At 35.5% G+C, this 18,288-nt stretch overlaps 1 protein-coding gene across 1 annotated transcript; it reads left to right on the plus strand.

Moving 5' to 3' along the window:
* The first annotated feature begins 5,812 nt into the window (after positions 1–5,812).
* LOC139849806 (uncharacterized) lies at positions 5,813–6,748 on the plus strand. Its single transcript, XM_071839427.1, has 2 exons — positions 5,813–6,185; positions 6,312–6,748. Exons 1-2 carry the CDS (start codon positions 5,813–5,815, stop codon positions 6,746–6,748), a joined length of 810 nt encoding a protein of 269 aa, XP_071695528.1.
* Positions 6,749–18,288: the final 11,540 nt, after the last annotated feature.

An 18,288-nucleotide genomic window follows, 5' to 3' on the forward strand; every position in this document is an offset into this window, starting at 1 on the left:
TAAAGTAGCGACAGAAGCAGCACTCTTTAAATTTTTTTTATTTTTTTTATTTTCTTTTCTTGTTAATCAACAACATCATTCTATAGTTCCTGGTTGTTACAAGCTTTAAACAAAACTACAATTTCACTATTATAGGGTGTTGATGGTTGTTTGGGTCAATCTAGTTCTTGAAGAAGAAGAGGAAATAGAAACAGAAAAGAAAAACGCGTTATATATTTATTTAGTTGAGTGAAATCAGAAAGACGGGACAGAAGGAATGGTTTGGGTGTTGTTCAGCCTAGCGTGAGGTTGCGGGTTCGAGTCCTGTTCATGGCATGTTTTTTTTTTTAAGGAAGCTTTAAGGTAGTTCTCATTTATTATTATTATTATTATTATTATTATTATTATTATTATTATTATTATTATTATTATTATTATTATTATTATTATTATTATTATTATTATTATTATTATTATTATTATTATTATTATTATTGTTATTATTAAGTATTAGTATTATTATTACTAAGTATTATCATTTTTACTAATGTTATTATTATTAGTATTATTAATTATTGATATTATTATTATTACTAATATTAAAGTTATTATTAACATTAATATTAAAAACATGGTTATAATTAAAAGTATCATTTTATCTTATCATTTTTATCAAAAATTACCATCTTTATTGAAATTATTATTATTACTATCGTTATTATCATTTTTACAAAAATTATCGTTTTTGCTATTATTAAAACTATCATCTTTACTTTATAATTATTAGTAAAACTATCATTTGTATTAAAATTACTATTATTACCATTATTATTATTATAATTATTAGTAAATCATTATTATCAAAACTATTATTTTTACAAATAAATATTTTGTACATTGAATACACTTATTTCATATACTACAATAATATTTCATATAATTATATATCAAACATATTAACATTTTTATATAAATATTCATATATAACAAATTAGGTATTTTTAATATAATACCAATCAAACATACATATATATATATATGTATATATATATGTATATATGTATATATATGTGTATATATATATGTATGTATATATATATATATATATATATATATATATATATATATATATATATATAACTACAAAAATATATAACAATTGAAATAACATATATAAACTTATTCAATTACGAGTATATGTGTTAATATATTTACTTGATATAGGTTCGTGAATCCGAGGTCAACTCTACATTTGTTCAATGCCGTCATATGCATATTTACTACAAACTATCGTATCGTATCATGAGTTTCATTTGCTCCCTTTTTATCTATATTTTTTGGCTGAGAATACATGTACTATTTTTATAACTGATAGACACAAGTACAAACTATTATGCGACCAACATGAATACTTTTATTGTGTTCATTTGAAACATGCAAAACCCTACTTTGTAATATCATTAATTGCTAGATAATGAAGAGGCAAACGGAATTATTATAAATAGCGCTATTGGGAGTAACGTCCCGCACTGTTGACCTCAGGTCAATTGGTGGTATAATAATGATCTTGACAATTACATATGTATTGTTACGGGGTAAAATCGTTTAGTTTTGATATTATACGCTCATGGTATACTTTTGATATACATGATATATCGTCTTTTATTAAATCTTGTGATCTATTACTGAAATCATTATTTATGACAAACCTATGAACTCACTCAACCTCGTGTTGACTTTTTAAAGCATGTTTATTCTCAGGTACTTAAAATATTGCTTCCGATGTATATCTGCTGCTTTGATGATGATTGCTTGCTATTCTTGGAGTCTTCATTACATATCATATCAATTAAAGACATTTAATGTGTTGTTCATTTAATACAATGCAAATGACTATTTATCTTCCGCTGCAAAAACTCAATAAAATGTCTCATATAGAGTCGGTCCCGTTTATACAACTGTGATTTGATATAATTAGTCATAAATACCCCAGGCCCTATTTGGGGGTGTGACAAATGCCCTAGAACAAAATGGACTCCGGATTAGTAGAGTTAAATCGGAATATCTTAGGTGTGACTATGGGAGGATCGAAGAGGATCACAATGATACAGTGGATATTCAGATTGGGGATGATATGATCGAAATGGATAGTTTTGTTTTGCGCGATGTCGTCAGGTCGCGGTACGTCAGAGCCAGCCACCAAGAGGGAGGTACTTGTTTTTAAATTTATATTTAGCGGGGCCTAAATTATACTACTCCTTATTATGATTAAGGGAAGTATGACCTAGAGTCGTATTTTTGAGATATCAATAGAATCGAACCTATATCTAAAGATTAAGATAATTCTAAGGTGCAGGAGTAGTGGGTGATTACCTAATTTTGGGCTTTCTAGATTAAAGTAAAGTAAATGCGATAAAATTTTTAATTCAGATAAGGCTAAAACAAGTGCATGTTATGATTTCATCAGTTACTTTGCCGATATTATGGAATGTTGGCTCATGGATAGGCACTGACCTTGTATTTACTACACTAGTCCTAAACGCCCCTGTCATAAGACATGTCACTGGGTAACGCGATAGGCTTGAAGATTCTGAATAGACAGCAATGTCCCTTACCTCCGACGCCCGTGCAATCTGACTACAGTCATACACGTTCAGACGGCTCATCCAATTGAGCGACTCGGTTGGGTGACGTATTAACATTCCGAAATGGTCTAAACTCTCTTAAGTATAATAGAATACATGGTTTTCCATATCCGAGATACGTGATGGGTCTTGATGCTTTCGTTAATGATTGGTTTAGAAGATAGTTAGGCCCTTAAAAGAGTTCAACCATAAAGAACACCCTGGCCAAGTCGAGCTGACTTCCAGGAATACGTTCGGTTATCCTAACGGTCCAATCATTTATGCATTCGAACAAACAGTTCCTTAATTAACTAAGAATCCCTCAAGCTGGGTGCAATGCTTAAGACCGCGTTATGGTGAAGTGTACTAGTCAACACTAACCATGTTCCAAGGCCTTACTTAGAAGAGGTACAGCTTACAACAACTGTTGTGCTTCAGCTTGCACGTACGAAGTTTATATGCTTAGTGACTACACTAGCATGGTCTGGGACCGACAATGTACTAGGGGTCTAGTCAGATGTTTCACTATGAAAGAGTCATCAGTCGGAATCCAAGGCTCAGTGGACTTACTACAACCGGTGTGCCTCAGTTAAACTCACGTTGTATCCGATAGACTTCTCTTACCAAGGGGTGACACAGATAGTGTACTCTGAATCGGGGTTCGCGACTTCCCAATACCAGAGCCAATAACTATGTTCTATTAGTTGGAAAAGCGATTGAGTTCAAAGCATAATCGGAAAGCATTTTAATAGCATACACAAGCCATAATATAATTTTGGCATTATAACTGATTACATCATAACATACACTAAAAATAACTACTCGCTAATCATGGCAACAATATCACAGAGCATAATAATGAAAGACATTATATAAAGACAAGGGATAGAATTACCAGTAGATTAAACGAGTTCTGAATACAAAAGTGACAACTTCAAGACTCCAGACCGCTCCTAATACAATCTTCGGCGTTCTTCTCCGGGTACTAGGTTTCCCACACGGAGTCGAAGACCTTGAAAGTATGACTAATATTGTACAAGAGAGAGAAAGAAGTGAATTGAAGTGTGTGTTGAAAATGAATGACAAATGCCCTTAAATAGACTTGATTTTTGCCTGCAAACGGCTGGCAGGCCGTTTGGCCAGCCCGTTTGCTGAGGTAGCCTGTTTGCTGAGGCCGTTTGATCTGGGCATTTGGCAGGTCGTTTACCTAACTGGCAGGCCATTTGGCAACCCGTTTGGCAAGCCGTTTGGCTTGCCGATTCCCTGGATCGTAACTTGATTTCTTGTCTTTCACTGTTTTCGCTCTAGAATCTTCGTTTTAGCTCCGATTCTCTTGATTCTTTTTGCATCATCTTCGTAATTACTTGTTCTTCAATTCTAACCGACGAAGTGGGTATTTTGCCGATAAAGTTCGAATCTTTCTTGTTTTTGGGCCTTAATACCGGGGTGAAAACGTGACTTTTTAGCCGATATCAGGGGATCAGGTCTTACATCCACAGGATTCCTTTAGATACTTAGGATCGATGCTACACAAATCGGGAAGGATAGATGAGGATGTGACCCACCATATAAGGGTAGGATGGTTGAAGTGGAGAGCTGCGAAAGGGGTTTTGTGCGACAAGAAGATACCCCTTAAATTGAAAGGGAAATTATTCAAGATAGCCATTAGACCGGCCATGATGTACGGATCGGAGTGTTGTCCAATGACGAAGGCCCAAGAGAGGAGGATGAGGTAGCAGAAATGAGGATGCTTAGGTGGACGTGTGGCAAAACCTTGTTAGACATGATACCTAATGGAGTTTTTAGGGAGAACTTAAAAGTTGGGAATATCGTCAACAAGCTAAGAGAAGGACGACTTAGATGGTTTGGCCATGTAAGGAGGCGGCCACCCACAGCACCTGTTAGGAGAGTGGAAGCCCTCACGGTTGACGGCGTAAGGAGAAGAGGTAGATCTACACATAGGTTAGAGAATAGACTGAAGCTTGACATGAACGAGCTTTTATTGACCGAGGACATGACTTACGATAGAAATTTTTGGAGGAGTAGAATTAGAATTGAGGACTAGGTTGTATATATTTTTTTATTTTATATTTTTATTTATCTATATAGTCTTTTATATTTAGTGTATATGTCCTTTTTGCCTACTTGTTTTTTACTTCATATATGTTTGTATTACCATTTTTTTTAATGCTTACATAGTATACTTATGTGCTCTATGCTTACATAGTATAATTATTTGTTTTATGTTGTATACTATAGCTACATGCCTCATACCTACATGTTTACATATACATATTATACATACATACATATACTATACTTGCATATTTAACACTTACATATATTATTTATATATGTCTATTACTTTACTTTTAACATGCTATATTTATCTATACATAATTTTGGAGTATACATTTTAAATGGTAAGTTTTTTTATTTTTATTTTTTTTTAATCAGAATTCATTATTTTTTCTGACCGGAGGTCCTTAGGAAGCAGCCTCTCTGTCCTCTAGTATAGGGAGGGACGACTTCTTTTACCCACTGACCGGTAGGTAGCCGTGGGTGGAGGGATGACTTCCCTTTTACTCTAGGGTAGAGGAAAGACTGTATACATCTAACCTCCCTCATACTCCACTTTGGTGGAATTGGGTATTGTTGTTGTTGTTGTTGTTGTTGTTGTGTATATAGCTGTTATTTAACGGGTATATTTCAAATTTTTGGTTTTTTTATTTAAATTACTAAACCTTTTTCCTATATAAACCCATCAAAACTCACCATTTTTAGCACAACATTTTCTCTAATTTCTCACATTTTAACACTTTCACTCAAATTATTTATATAATTAAATGACATCTTATTTATTTAATTCCGAATCCGATTCGGAAGACGAGCTTATTGTTGCACTAATTCAAGAATTAGACAGTGAAGGTGCCGAAGTTGAATCATCCGAGCGTGCTCCAAGAACCCGAATTTATATTCCTAGAGATCGAGAGAAAGCCACAGAAAACTTATGGAAGGATTATTTTAGTGAGGCGTCAGTGTTTCCGCAACATAAATTTAAAAGGCATTTTTGAATGCGTATTAAGTTATTTCTCCGAATTTCTCGAGGTATATCTGATTTCGATAGTCATGATATTCCCGATTATTTTACCTATTTTAGGGAACGTTTTAATGCTATCGGTAGGCCGACTTTTACAATATTACAAAAAATGACTTCGGCTCTACGCCAGTTGGCGTATGGAACCGCCGCCGATATGTTTGTTGAATATTTAAAAATAAGTGAGCAAACCTCGGCAATTTGTTTAGACAACTTTTGTGAATGTATTATTCATTTATACAAAGAACGTTACATGAGATCTCCCAATGCATACGATGTTGAACGATTATATAGTAAACATGAGGAGAAACATGGTTTTAAGGGTATGCTCAGGAGTATTGATTGTATGCATTGGGAGTGGAAGAATTGTCCAGTTGCTTTAAAGGGACAATACACTGGGGGTGATCACAAGAAACCCACCATTATGCTAAAAGCAGTTGCTTCTTATGACTTGTGGATTTGGCATGCATTTTTTGGGATGGCGGGTTAGAACAATGATATAAATGTTTTGAATCAATCACCGGTTTTTAATAAATTAAAGAACGGAACAACTCCACAAGCACCATTTGAGGTAAATGGTAATCATTACACAAAAGGCTATTACCTCGCAGATTGTATATATCCTGACTGGGCTACCCTAGTCAAAGGTTATGCGGCACAGACAGATGACCCAAGGATTAAGTTTACGCGATTTCAAGCTAGTGCCCGAAAGGATGTTGAGAGGGCATTTGGGGTTCTTCAAGGTCGATTTCATATTCTAAGGTTAGCAGTACGCACTATGTCGGTGAACAAGATGCGAAGAGTTATGGATTGTTGTATCATATTATATAATGTGATTTTAGAAGATCAAGGATATGCGTTAAGTGATTCGAAGGAAGATTTCACTACCGAACTGATGGAGAATCGTCCAGAGCGTATACCGAATAGAGGATGGGATCAAGACATTATCATCCGAGAGATTAGAGATAGGATGGTGCACGACCAACTAACCGATGATCTTGTTGAGCATATTTGGAACCTTCCGCCCACATTTCGCACTACGAACTAGTTTATTTTTACAGTTTAATTTATGTAATGGTTAGATTTTAAGTATTGTTGAATTACATTAATTTATGTAATGGTTGAATTTTATGAAATATTATTTCGTGATGTTTTTATATTTTATATGCATTTTATTTTATAAAATATACTTTGTATTCATATTTAATATAAAATAAACAAGAAAAAATAAAACTGGTAGGACCCACATTTGGATGACACAAAAAAGGGGCGGCAGGGTTATTTTGTGTCAGACTGATACTAACCCGGCGTGAAATCAAGCTCGTCAAATGATGTGTCGCCATTTAACGGAAAGTGACGCCCCTAACCGGGCATTAAAAACTGACGGAGTAGGGCGTCAGTCAGAGATTTGACCTGCACATCATGTGGCGTGAGATGAAGGGGGATCAATCAAATAATTTAATTTTTGTTTTTTATTTTATTTTTTGTTATTTATTTATTTTTTCCCACCCAATTTCCAATCAGATTTTACCACCTCACCCTCCAAATATTTGACACAAAAATTTGACATTTTGGGTTAACGGGGGTCAAATACAGTCACAGTCAAAAACCCACTTTTTCATCAAAAAGTACACAATCCGACTCTGACATCACAGTCAGGGTTAGAAATAGTCTCAGAAAAACTGACATCTACCACGTCACAGGCAGATTGTACTTTTTGGCCAAAAAGTGTATAATCTGCCTGTGATGTCACATGCGGGGTTATTCATGGCCTAAGCCCATTAATCCAAAAGTACATCGATGACAAACTTCTCCAACCTGCATCAACCATTGTTTCTGATTGAACTTCATCAGTTAACCCGGAACATACTTCGCGGGGTTAGATGGTGATAGCAAAACCTTAATTATTCTTCAGGCATCTTTAACAGAGGAATTTATGGCTATTGTTCTCGGACTCGCCTCTTCTCGTGAGGTTTAGAATGCACTCGAATCTCACTATAGTCATGATTCTGACGAATGAATGCATACTCTTAGAGATGCTCTTCATCTTTTGCAAAAGGGATCATCTTCTGCGGTAGAATATGCCAACCAATTCAAATCTCTTTGTGATCAATTGGCCATTATTAAGCACTCGATAAATGATCTTGATAAAAACACGCTGGTTTTTGTGTGCTCTTGGTAGATCCTTTGAGAAGTTTTCTACTACCCAACATGCTCTTAAACCTCGACCAACCTTACGTGACTTGCTTGCTCGTGCAGAAGGTCACAAACTGGTTTTAACCTCGGTTCAGAATTCTGTGCTTTCACTGTGCAATTGACCAACTCTTATTCACGTGAACAACCCTCTTATTCACGTGGACATTCTACTATTTCCAATGGTGGTAGTGGTCAATCTTATGGTTATCGTGGTCGTGGTCGAGTACGTAATTCTTATGGTCATGGTCGTGGACGTCGTCCACCTCATCAACTTTGTAAAACAGATGGCTATTATGCAAGTCAATGCCCGGAACTCTCTACTTCTGCTCAGCGCACACCATCTATTGATGTTAAGCTTGCTCATGATTTTTAAGCCAAGTGTCATGTACAGAATACCACCTTTCCATATTGGTATGTCGACTTTGGTGCATTGGCTCACATGGCTTCATCTTCATCACACTTGGATTGTTATGTCTCGTATTCAAGTAATGACAAGGTTACTGTTGGTAATGATAATATTCTTGCCATTACGCATGTTGGATCCTCGGTTTTATCTAAGGATCTTAAACTTTGAGATGTACTTGTGGGTCCTTTTATTACGAAAAATCTATTATCCATAAGTAAGTTAACCGTGGATAATCTATTTGATATCTTGATTTTTGATAAGCAGCTTACGATTGAGAATCGTCACACAAGGGCGGTACTAGCCATGGGCAAGAGACATGATGATCTTTTTATGTTAGAGTGAGGACAACAAGCACTTATCTCCAACTTACAGTCTTACACTATGGATTCTTTTGACAATAACAGCAACAACAACAACAACAACAACAACAACAACAACAACAATACCCAATGCCGCAAGTGCGAGGTATGGGGGAGGTGAGATGTAGACTATCCTACCTCTACCCTATAGTAGAAGAGAAGTCATTTCTCCGTCCACAGGCAGGACTCGTGTTCGAAGAAAGTCGTCCCTCTATGTACTCGAGAGTAGAGAGATTGCTTCCTGTGGACCTCCGGCCAGAACTGAAAAAATACTAAAAACAGAAAGCGATGCATACCTGAGTGTGCCGTACGGAGCTCATGGAAGGCGCAAGCAATGTTACACCAAAATAATGAAAGACAAGTATAGACATATATAAACGTATTTAGATGCACATACAAAAAAAATATACATCCATACACATACATATATAAACCTACATACATGCATAAACATACATACCCACATATATAAGCATACCAACATACATAAACGCGCATACAACATCCATAAACATATGTCTATACAAACGTACATAATCATACCTACATAAACATAAACATACATATATAAATGCATACATGCGTAAACATACATGCATACTTCCATACATAAACATACATCAATACATTCATACGCACATGAAAAGACAAGCATACCTACACATACTGCTACATACAAGCACACAACAACACACACACACACACACATAAAACCCATATAAACACTATGCCCTAATCGCATAAACAAGTATATCCTAGTAAGTCTTACACAGCAGAGAACAAACCTATGTACAAAAGAGAGAATAAATAATATATATATATATATATATATATATATATATATATATATATATATATATATATATATATATATATATATATATATATATATATATATATATATATATATATATATATATAACTCACATATAAACATACATACATACACACACACACTAATACATACAAGCACAAACCTAAACATACATGCACGCACCCATAAGGATCATATAAAAACAATGCACTTAACATAAATAAACAAATATATCTTAAGCAAACATAGGACATAAAACATACATACATACATAACTGCATACATAAACATACATACCTGCATCCATACATACACATTTAAACATACATACGTAATCATACAAAACAACCATTCATAAATGGGTGCGTGCTTGTATTTCTTCTGATGTAATTTCACTGTTAAATAAAAGAGGACGGTTGTCGGTTACTTGATTATTACTGAAATCGGGTCTCTGTTCTTGTCAATTATCTAAAAGTAAGCACTAACATTTTTTGTTAATGACAAACGTGCATAAAATGTTCTTGATTTATGTCTATGCATGGCTATTTATGTAATTTTTGTTGATAATCACTCGCGATTTACATGGTTTTATCCTTTGAAGGTAAAGTCCGACTTTTATATTGTGTTTACAGCTCTCATCAAACTTGTGCAAACTGTTGATCGAAAGATTAAAATTTTTCAAAGTGACGGTGGTTCGTTTTCACCAAAACTCATGTACAACTCTTACTTACGGACAATGTCACTCACCATCGTAAGTCATGCCCTCATACGCCTAAAAAAATGACCGAGTTGAACGTAAACATCGTCATATCACCGAAACTGGACTTACTATGATGTTTAATGCACATGGTCTAGCATCTCTTTGGACTGATGCTTTCATTTCCGCTACATACTGAAATGTCCCGTTCTTATTGATTAAAAACGTTCCATATTAATTGATTTCGTTGTGAGGTTTTGACCTCTATATGAGACGTTTTTCAAAGACTGCATTCATTTTTAAAACAAACCATAACCTTTATTTCATAAACAAAGGTTTAAAAAGTTTTACGTAGATTATCAAATAATGATAATCTAAAATATCCTGTTTACACACGACCATTACATAATGGTTTACAATACAAATATGTTACATCAAAATCAGTTTCTTGAATGCAGTTTTTACACAATATCATACAAACATGGACTCCAAATCTTGTCCTTATTTTAGTATGCAACAGCGGAAGCTCTTAGTATTCACCTGAGAATAAACATGCTTTAAACGTCAACAAAAATGTTGGTGAGTTATAGGTTTAACCTATATATATCAAATCGTAACAATAGACCACAAGATTTCATATTTCAATACACATCCCATACATGGAGATAAAAATCATTCATATGGTGAACACCTGGTAACCGACATTAACAAGATGCATATATATAATAATATCCCCATCATTCCGGGACACCCTTCGGATATGATATAAATTTCGAAGTACTAAAGCATCCGGTACTTTGGATGGGGTTTGTTAGGCCCAATAGATCTATCTTTAGGATTCGCGTCAATTAGGGTGTCTGTTCCCTAATTCTTAGATTACCAGACTTAATAAAAAGGGGCATATTCGATTTTGATAATTCAACCATAGAATGTAGTTTCACGTACTTGTGTCTATTTTGTAAATCATTTATAAAACTTGCATGTATTCTCATCCCAAAAATATTAGATTTTAAAAGTGGGACTATAACTCACTTTCACAGATTTTTACTTCGTCGGGAAGTAAGACTTGGCCACTGGTTGATTCACGAACCTATAACAATATATACATATATATCAAAGTATGTTTAAATATATTTACAACACTTTTAATATATTTTGATGTTTTAAGTTTATTAAGTCAGCTGTCCTCGTTAGTAACCTACAACTAGTTGTCCACAGTTAGATGAACATAAATAAATCGATAAATATTATCTTGAATCAATCCACGACCCAGTGTATACGTATCTCAGTATTGATCACAACTCAAACTATTTATATTTTGGAATCAACCTCAACCCTGTATAGCTAACTCCAACATTCACATATAGAGTGTCTATGGTTGTTCCGAAATATATATAGATGTGTCGACATGATAGGTCGAAACATTGTATACGTGTCTATGGTATCTCAAGATTACATACTATACAATACAAGTTGATTAAGTTATGGTTGGAATAGATTTGTTACCAATTTTCACGTAGCTAAAATGAGAAAAATTATCCAATCTTGTTTTACCCATAACTTCTTCATTTTAAATCCGTTTTAAGTGAATCAAATTGCTATGGTTTCATATTGAACTCTATTTTATGAATCTAAACAGAAAATTATAGGTTTATAGTCGGAAAAATAAGTTACAAGTCGTTTTTGTAAAGGTAGTCATTTCAGTCGAAAGAACGACGTCTAGATGACCATTTTAGAAAACATACTTCCACTTTGAGTTTAACCATAATTTTTGGATATAGTTTCATGTTCATAATAAAAATCATTTTCTCAGAATAACAACTTTTAAATCAAAGTTTATCATAGGTTTTAATTAACTAACCCAAAACAGCCCGCGGTGTTACTACGACGGCGTAAATCCGGTTTTACGGTGTTTTTCGTGTTTCCAGGTTTTAAATCATTAAGTTAGCATATCATATAGATATAGAACATGTTTGTAGTTAATTTTAAAAGTCAAGTTAGAAGGATTAACTTTTGTTTGCGAACAAGTTTAGAATTAACTAAACTATGTTCTAGTGATTACGAGTTTAAACCTTCGAATAAGATAGTTTTATGTATATGAATCAGATGATGTTATGAACATCATTACTACCTCAAGTTTAGAAGGTAAACCTACTGGAAGTGACAAGAAATGATCTAGCTTCAAAGGATCTTGGATGGCTTGAAAGTTCTTGAAGTAGGATCATGACACAAAAACAAGTTCAAGTAAGATTTTTACTCGAATTAAGATAGTTTATAGTTATAGAAATTGAATCAAAGTTTGAATATGAATATTACCTTGAATAAGAAAGATAACCTACTATATATAACAAAGGTTTCTTGATCTTAGATGATTACTTGGAATGGATTAGAAAGCTTGGAAGTAAATTAGTAAACTTGAAGGGATTTTTTTGAAGTGTTCTTGAAGTGTTCTTCCTATGATGATTATAGCTTGATTCTTGAAGTGATTTTTGATGAAGATGATGATTAACTACTGGAAAAATACGTTCATAATAGTGTGTGTGTGTTGAGAGAGAATTAGAAAGAGAATTGGAAGTGAAATGGAGTGAATGATGAGTGGTAATTGGTGAGTGGTGAGTGGGGTTAAAAGGAGTTCTAGTTAGTTGACTAGCTCATGGTAGAAGTTAAAATTGATTATTCATACATGACATAATCAAGAGTGGAATCCCATGCTAGTTTCTATTGGTATATACTCATAGTAAGTACGTTTTGAAGCTGTGTATAATACGGGTAAGAATACGACTAGAATTCTTGATGAAAGAAAAGAATGGAAAAGTAACTGTAACCATTTTCGTTAAGTATGAGTGTTTTGATATATGTCTTGAAGTCTTCCAAAAGTATTTTAATACATCTAAATACACTACTTGTATATACATTTTAACTGAGTCGTTAAGTCATCGTTAGTCGTTACATGTAAGTGTTGTTTTGAAACCTTTAAGTTAACGATCTCAATTAATGTTGTTAACCCATTGTTTATTATATCTATTGAGATGTTAAATTATTATATTATCATGATATTATGATATATTAATATATCTTAATATGATATATATACATTTAAATGTCGTTACAACGATAATCGTTACATATATGTCTCGTTTCGAAATCCTTAAGTTAGTAGTCTTGTTTATATGTATATAACTCATTGTTAATATACTTATGGAGATACTTACTTATCATAATCTCATGTTAACCATATGTATATCCATATATATATCGTCATGTCGTTTTTACAAGTTTTAACGTTCGTGAATCGCCGGTCAACTTGGGTGGTCAATTGTCTATATGAAACATATTTCAATTAATCAAGTCTTAACAAGTTTGATTGCTTAACATGTTGGAAACATTTAATCATGTAAATATCAATCTCAATTAATATATATAAACATGGAAAAGTTCGGGTCACTACAATACCTACCCGTTAAATAAATTTCGTCCCGAAATTTTAAGCTGTTGAAGGTGTTGACGAATCTTCTGGAAATAGATGCGGGTATTTCTTTTCATCTGATCTTCACGCTCCCAGGTGAACTCGGGTCCTCTACGAGCATTCCATCGAACCTTAACAATTGGTATCTTGTTTTGCTTAAGTCTTTTAACCTCACGATCCATTATATCGACGGGTTCTTCGATGAATTGGAGTTTTTCGTTGATTTGGATTTCATCTAACGGAATAGTGAGATCTTCTTTAGCAAAACATTTCTTCAAATTCGAGACGTGGAAAGTGTTATGTACAGCCGCGAGTTGTTGAGGTAACTCAAGTCGGTAAGCTACTGGTCCGACACGATCAATAATCTTGAATGGTCCAATATACCTTGGATTTAATTTCCCTCGTTTACCAAATCGGACAACGCCTTTCCATAGTGCAACTTTAAGCATGACCATCTCTCCAATTTCAAATTCTATATCTTTTCTTTTAATGTCAGCGTAGCTCTTTTGTCGACTTTGGGCGGTTTTCAACCGTTGTTGAATTTGGATGATCTTCTCGGTAGTTTCTTGTATAATCTCCGGACCCGTAATCTGTCTATCCCCCACTTCACTCTAACAAATCGGAGACCTGCACTTTCTACCATAAAGTACTTCAAACGGCGCCATCTCAATGCTTGAATGGTAGCTGTTGTTGTAGGAAAATTCTGCTAATGGTAGATGTCGATCCCAACTGTTTCCGAAATCAATAACACATGCTCGTAGCATGTCTTCAAGCGTTTGTATCGTCCTTTTGCTCTGCCCATCAGTTTGTGGATGATAGGCAGTACTCATGTCTAGACGAGTTCCTAATGCTTGCTGTAATGTCTGCCAGAATCTTGAAATAAATCTGCCATCCCTATCAGAGATAATAGAGATTGGTATTCCATGTCTGGAGACGACTTCCTTCAAATACAGTCGTGCTAACTTCTCCATCTTGTCATCTTCTCTTATTGACAGGAAGTGTGCTGATTTGGTGAGACGATCAACTATTACCCAAATAGTATCAAAACCACTTGCAGTCCTTGGCAATTTAGTGATGAAATCCATGGTAATGTTTTCCCATTTCCATTCTGGGATTTCGGGTTGTTGAAGTAGACCTGATGGTTTCTGATGCTCAGCTTTGACCTTAGAACACGTCAAACATTCTCCTACATATTTAGCAACATCGGCTTTCATACCCGGCCACCAAAAATGTTTCTTGAGATCCTTGTACATCTTCCCCGTTCCAGGATGTATTGAGTATCTGGTTTTATGAGCTTCTCTAAGTACCATTTCTCTCATATCTCCAAATTTTGGTACCCAAATCCTTTCAGCCCTATACCGGGTTCCGTCTTCCCGAATATTAAGATGCTGCTCCGATCCTTTAGGTATTTCATCCTTTAAATTTCCTTCTTTTAAAACTCCTTGTTGCGCCTCCTTTATTTGAGTAGTAAGGTTATTATGAATCATTATATTCATAGATTTTACTCGAATGGGTTCTCTGTCCTTCCTGCTCAAGGCATCGGCTACCACATTTGCCTTCCCCGGGTGGTAACGAATCTCAAAGTCGTAATCATTCAACAATTCAATCCACCTACGATGCCTCATATTCAGTTGTTTCTGATTAAGTAGTGCCTCCAAGTCTTTAATGCAAAAACAACCGCGCCTAATTCCAAATCATGCGTCGTATAATTTTGCTCGTGAATCTTCAATTGTCTAGACGCATAAGCAATCACCTTCGTTCGTTGCATTAATACACAACCGAGACCTTGCCTTGATGCGTCACAATAAATCACAAAATCATCATTCCCTTCAGGCAATGACAATATAGGTGCCGTAGTTAGCTTTTTCTTCAATAACTGAAACGCTTTCTCTTGTTCATCCTTCCATTCAAATTTCTTCCCTTTATGCGTTAATGCAGTCAAGGGTTTTGCTATTCTGGAAAAGTCTTGGATGAACCTTCTGTAGTAACCAGCTAGTCCTAAAAACTGGCGTATGTGTTTCGGAGTTTTTGGGGTTTCCCACTTTTCAACAGTTTCTATCTTTGCCGGATCCACCTTAATACCTTTTTTGTTCACTATGTGACCGAGGAATTGAACTTCTTCCAACCAAAATGCACACTTTGAAAATTTAGCGTACAGTTTTTCTTTCCTCAATACTTCTAGCACTTTTCTCAAATGTTCTTCGTGCTCTTGATCATTCTTTGAGTAAATAAGTATGTCATCGATGAAAACAATGACAAACTTGTCAAGATATGGCCCACACACTCGGTTCATAAGGTCCATGAACACAGCTGGTGCGTTAGTCAATCCAAACGGCATAACCATAAACTCGTAATGACCATAACGCGTCCTAAAAGCAGTTTTTGGAATATCATCCTCCTTTACTCGCATTTGATGATATCCAGAACGTAAATCGATCTTCGAATAAACCGAAGAGCCTTGTAGTTGATCAAATAAGTCGTCAATTCTCGGCAGTGGATAACGGTTTTTGATGGTAAGTTTGTTCAACTCTCTGTAGTCAATACACAACCTAAATGTACCATCCTTCTTCTTGACAAACAAAACAGGAGCTCCCCACGGTGATGTGCTTGGTCGAATGAAACCACGCTCTAAAAGTTCTTATAATTGGCTTTGCAGTTCTTTCATCTCACTGGGTGCGAGTCTATAAGGAGCACGAGCTATTGGTGCAGCTCCTGGTACAAGATCTATTTGAAATTCAACAGATCGATGTGGAGGTAGTCCCGGTAATTCTTTCGGAAATACATCGGGAAATTCTTTTGCGACGGGAACATCATTGATGCTCTTTTCTTCAGTTTGTACTTTCTCGACGTGTGCTAGAACAGCATAGCAACCTTTTCTTATTAGTTTTTGTGCCTTCAAATTACTAATAAGATGTAGCTTCGTGTTGCCCTTTTCTCCGTACACCATTAAGGGTTTTCCTTTTTCTCGTATAATGCGAATTGCATTTTTGTAACAAACGATCTCTGCTTTCACTTCTTTCAACCAGTCCATACCGATTATCACATCAAAACTCCCTAACTCTACTGGTATCAAGTCAATCTTAAATGTTTCGCTAACCAGTTTAATTTCTCGATTCCGACATATATTATCTGCTGAAATTAATTTACCATTTGCTAATTCGAATAAAAATTTACTATCCAAAGGCGTCAATGGACAACTTAATTTAGCACAAAAATCTCTACTCATATAGCTTCTATCCGCACCCGAATCAAATAAAACGTAAGCAGATTTATTGTCAATAAGAAACGTACCCGTAACAAGCTCAGGGTCTTCCTGTGCCTCTGCCGCATTAATATTGAAAACTCTTCCGCGGCCTTGTCCATTCGTGTTCTCCTGGTTCGGGCAATTTCTAATAATGTGGCCCGGTTTTCCACATTTATAACAAACTACATTGGCATAACTTGCTCCGACACTACTTGCTCCGCCATTACTCATTCCGACACCATTTGTTCCTTTCGTTCTATTAACCCCTGGTCCGTAGACCTCACACTTCGCCGCGCTATGACCATTTCTTTTACACTTGTTGCAAAATTTGGTGCAGAACCCCGAGTGATACTTTTCACACCTTTGGCATAGCTGCTTCTGATTGTTGTTGTTGTTGCGGTTATTATTGTTGTTGGGATGATTGTTGTAGTTGCTGTTGTTGTTGTTGTTGTTGTTGTTGTTGTTGTTGTTGTTGTTGTTGTTGTTGTTGTTGTTGTTGTTGTTGTTGGGCCGTTTGTTGTAGTTGCGATTGATGTTGCGATTGTTGGGATAATTGTTGCGATTATTGTTGTAATTGCTGTTGTTGTTGTATTGGTGATTCTTATCACCGTTTTCCTCCCACTTTCTTTTGACTTGCTTCACATTGGCCTCTTTAGCAGTTTGTTCTTTAATTCTTTCTTCAATCTGGTTCACTAGTTTGTGAGTCATTCTACATGCCTGTTGTATGGAGGCGGGCTCGTGTGAACTTATATCTTCTTGGATTCTTTCCGGTAATCCTTTCACAAACGCGTCGATCTTCTCTTCCTCATCTTCGAATGCTCCCGGACACAATAGGCACAATTCTGTGAATCGTCTTTCGTATGTGGTAATATCAAATCCTTGGGTTCGTAACCCTCTAAGTTCTGTCTTGAGCTTATTGACCTCGGTTCTGGGACGGTACTTCTCGTTCATCAAGTGCTTGAATACTGACCACGGTAGTGCGTACGCATCATCTTGTCCCACTTGCTCTAGATAGGTATTCCACCATGTTAACGCAGAACCTATGAAGGTATGCGTAGCGTACTTCACTTTGTCCTCTTCAGTACACTTACTTATGGCAAACACCGATTCGACCTTCTCGGTCCACCGTTTCAATCCGATCGGTCCTTCGGTTCCATCAAATTCCAAAGGTTTGCAGGCAGTGAATTCTTTGTAGGTGCATCCTACACGATTTCCTGTACTGCTAGATCCAAGGTTATTGTTGGTATGTAGCGCAGCCTGTACTGCGGCTATGTTTGAAGCTAGAAAAGTACGGGATTCCTCTTCATTCATATTCACGGTGTGTCGAGTAGTCGGTGCCATTTCCTTCAAAATAGTCAAATGGAACAAGTTAATCATACAGAATATCAAGAGTAGTTAATAGTATT

Source organism: Rutidosis leptorrhynchoides, chromosome 5, assembly GCF_046630445.1.
Source record: "Rutidosis leptorrhynchoides isolate AG116_Rl617_1_P2 chromosome 5, CSIRO_AGI_Rlap_v1, whole genome shotgun sequence".
NCBI lineage: Eukaryota > Viridiplantae > Streptophyta > Magnoliopsida > Asterales > Asteraceae > Rutidosis > Rutidosis leptorrhynchoides.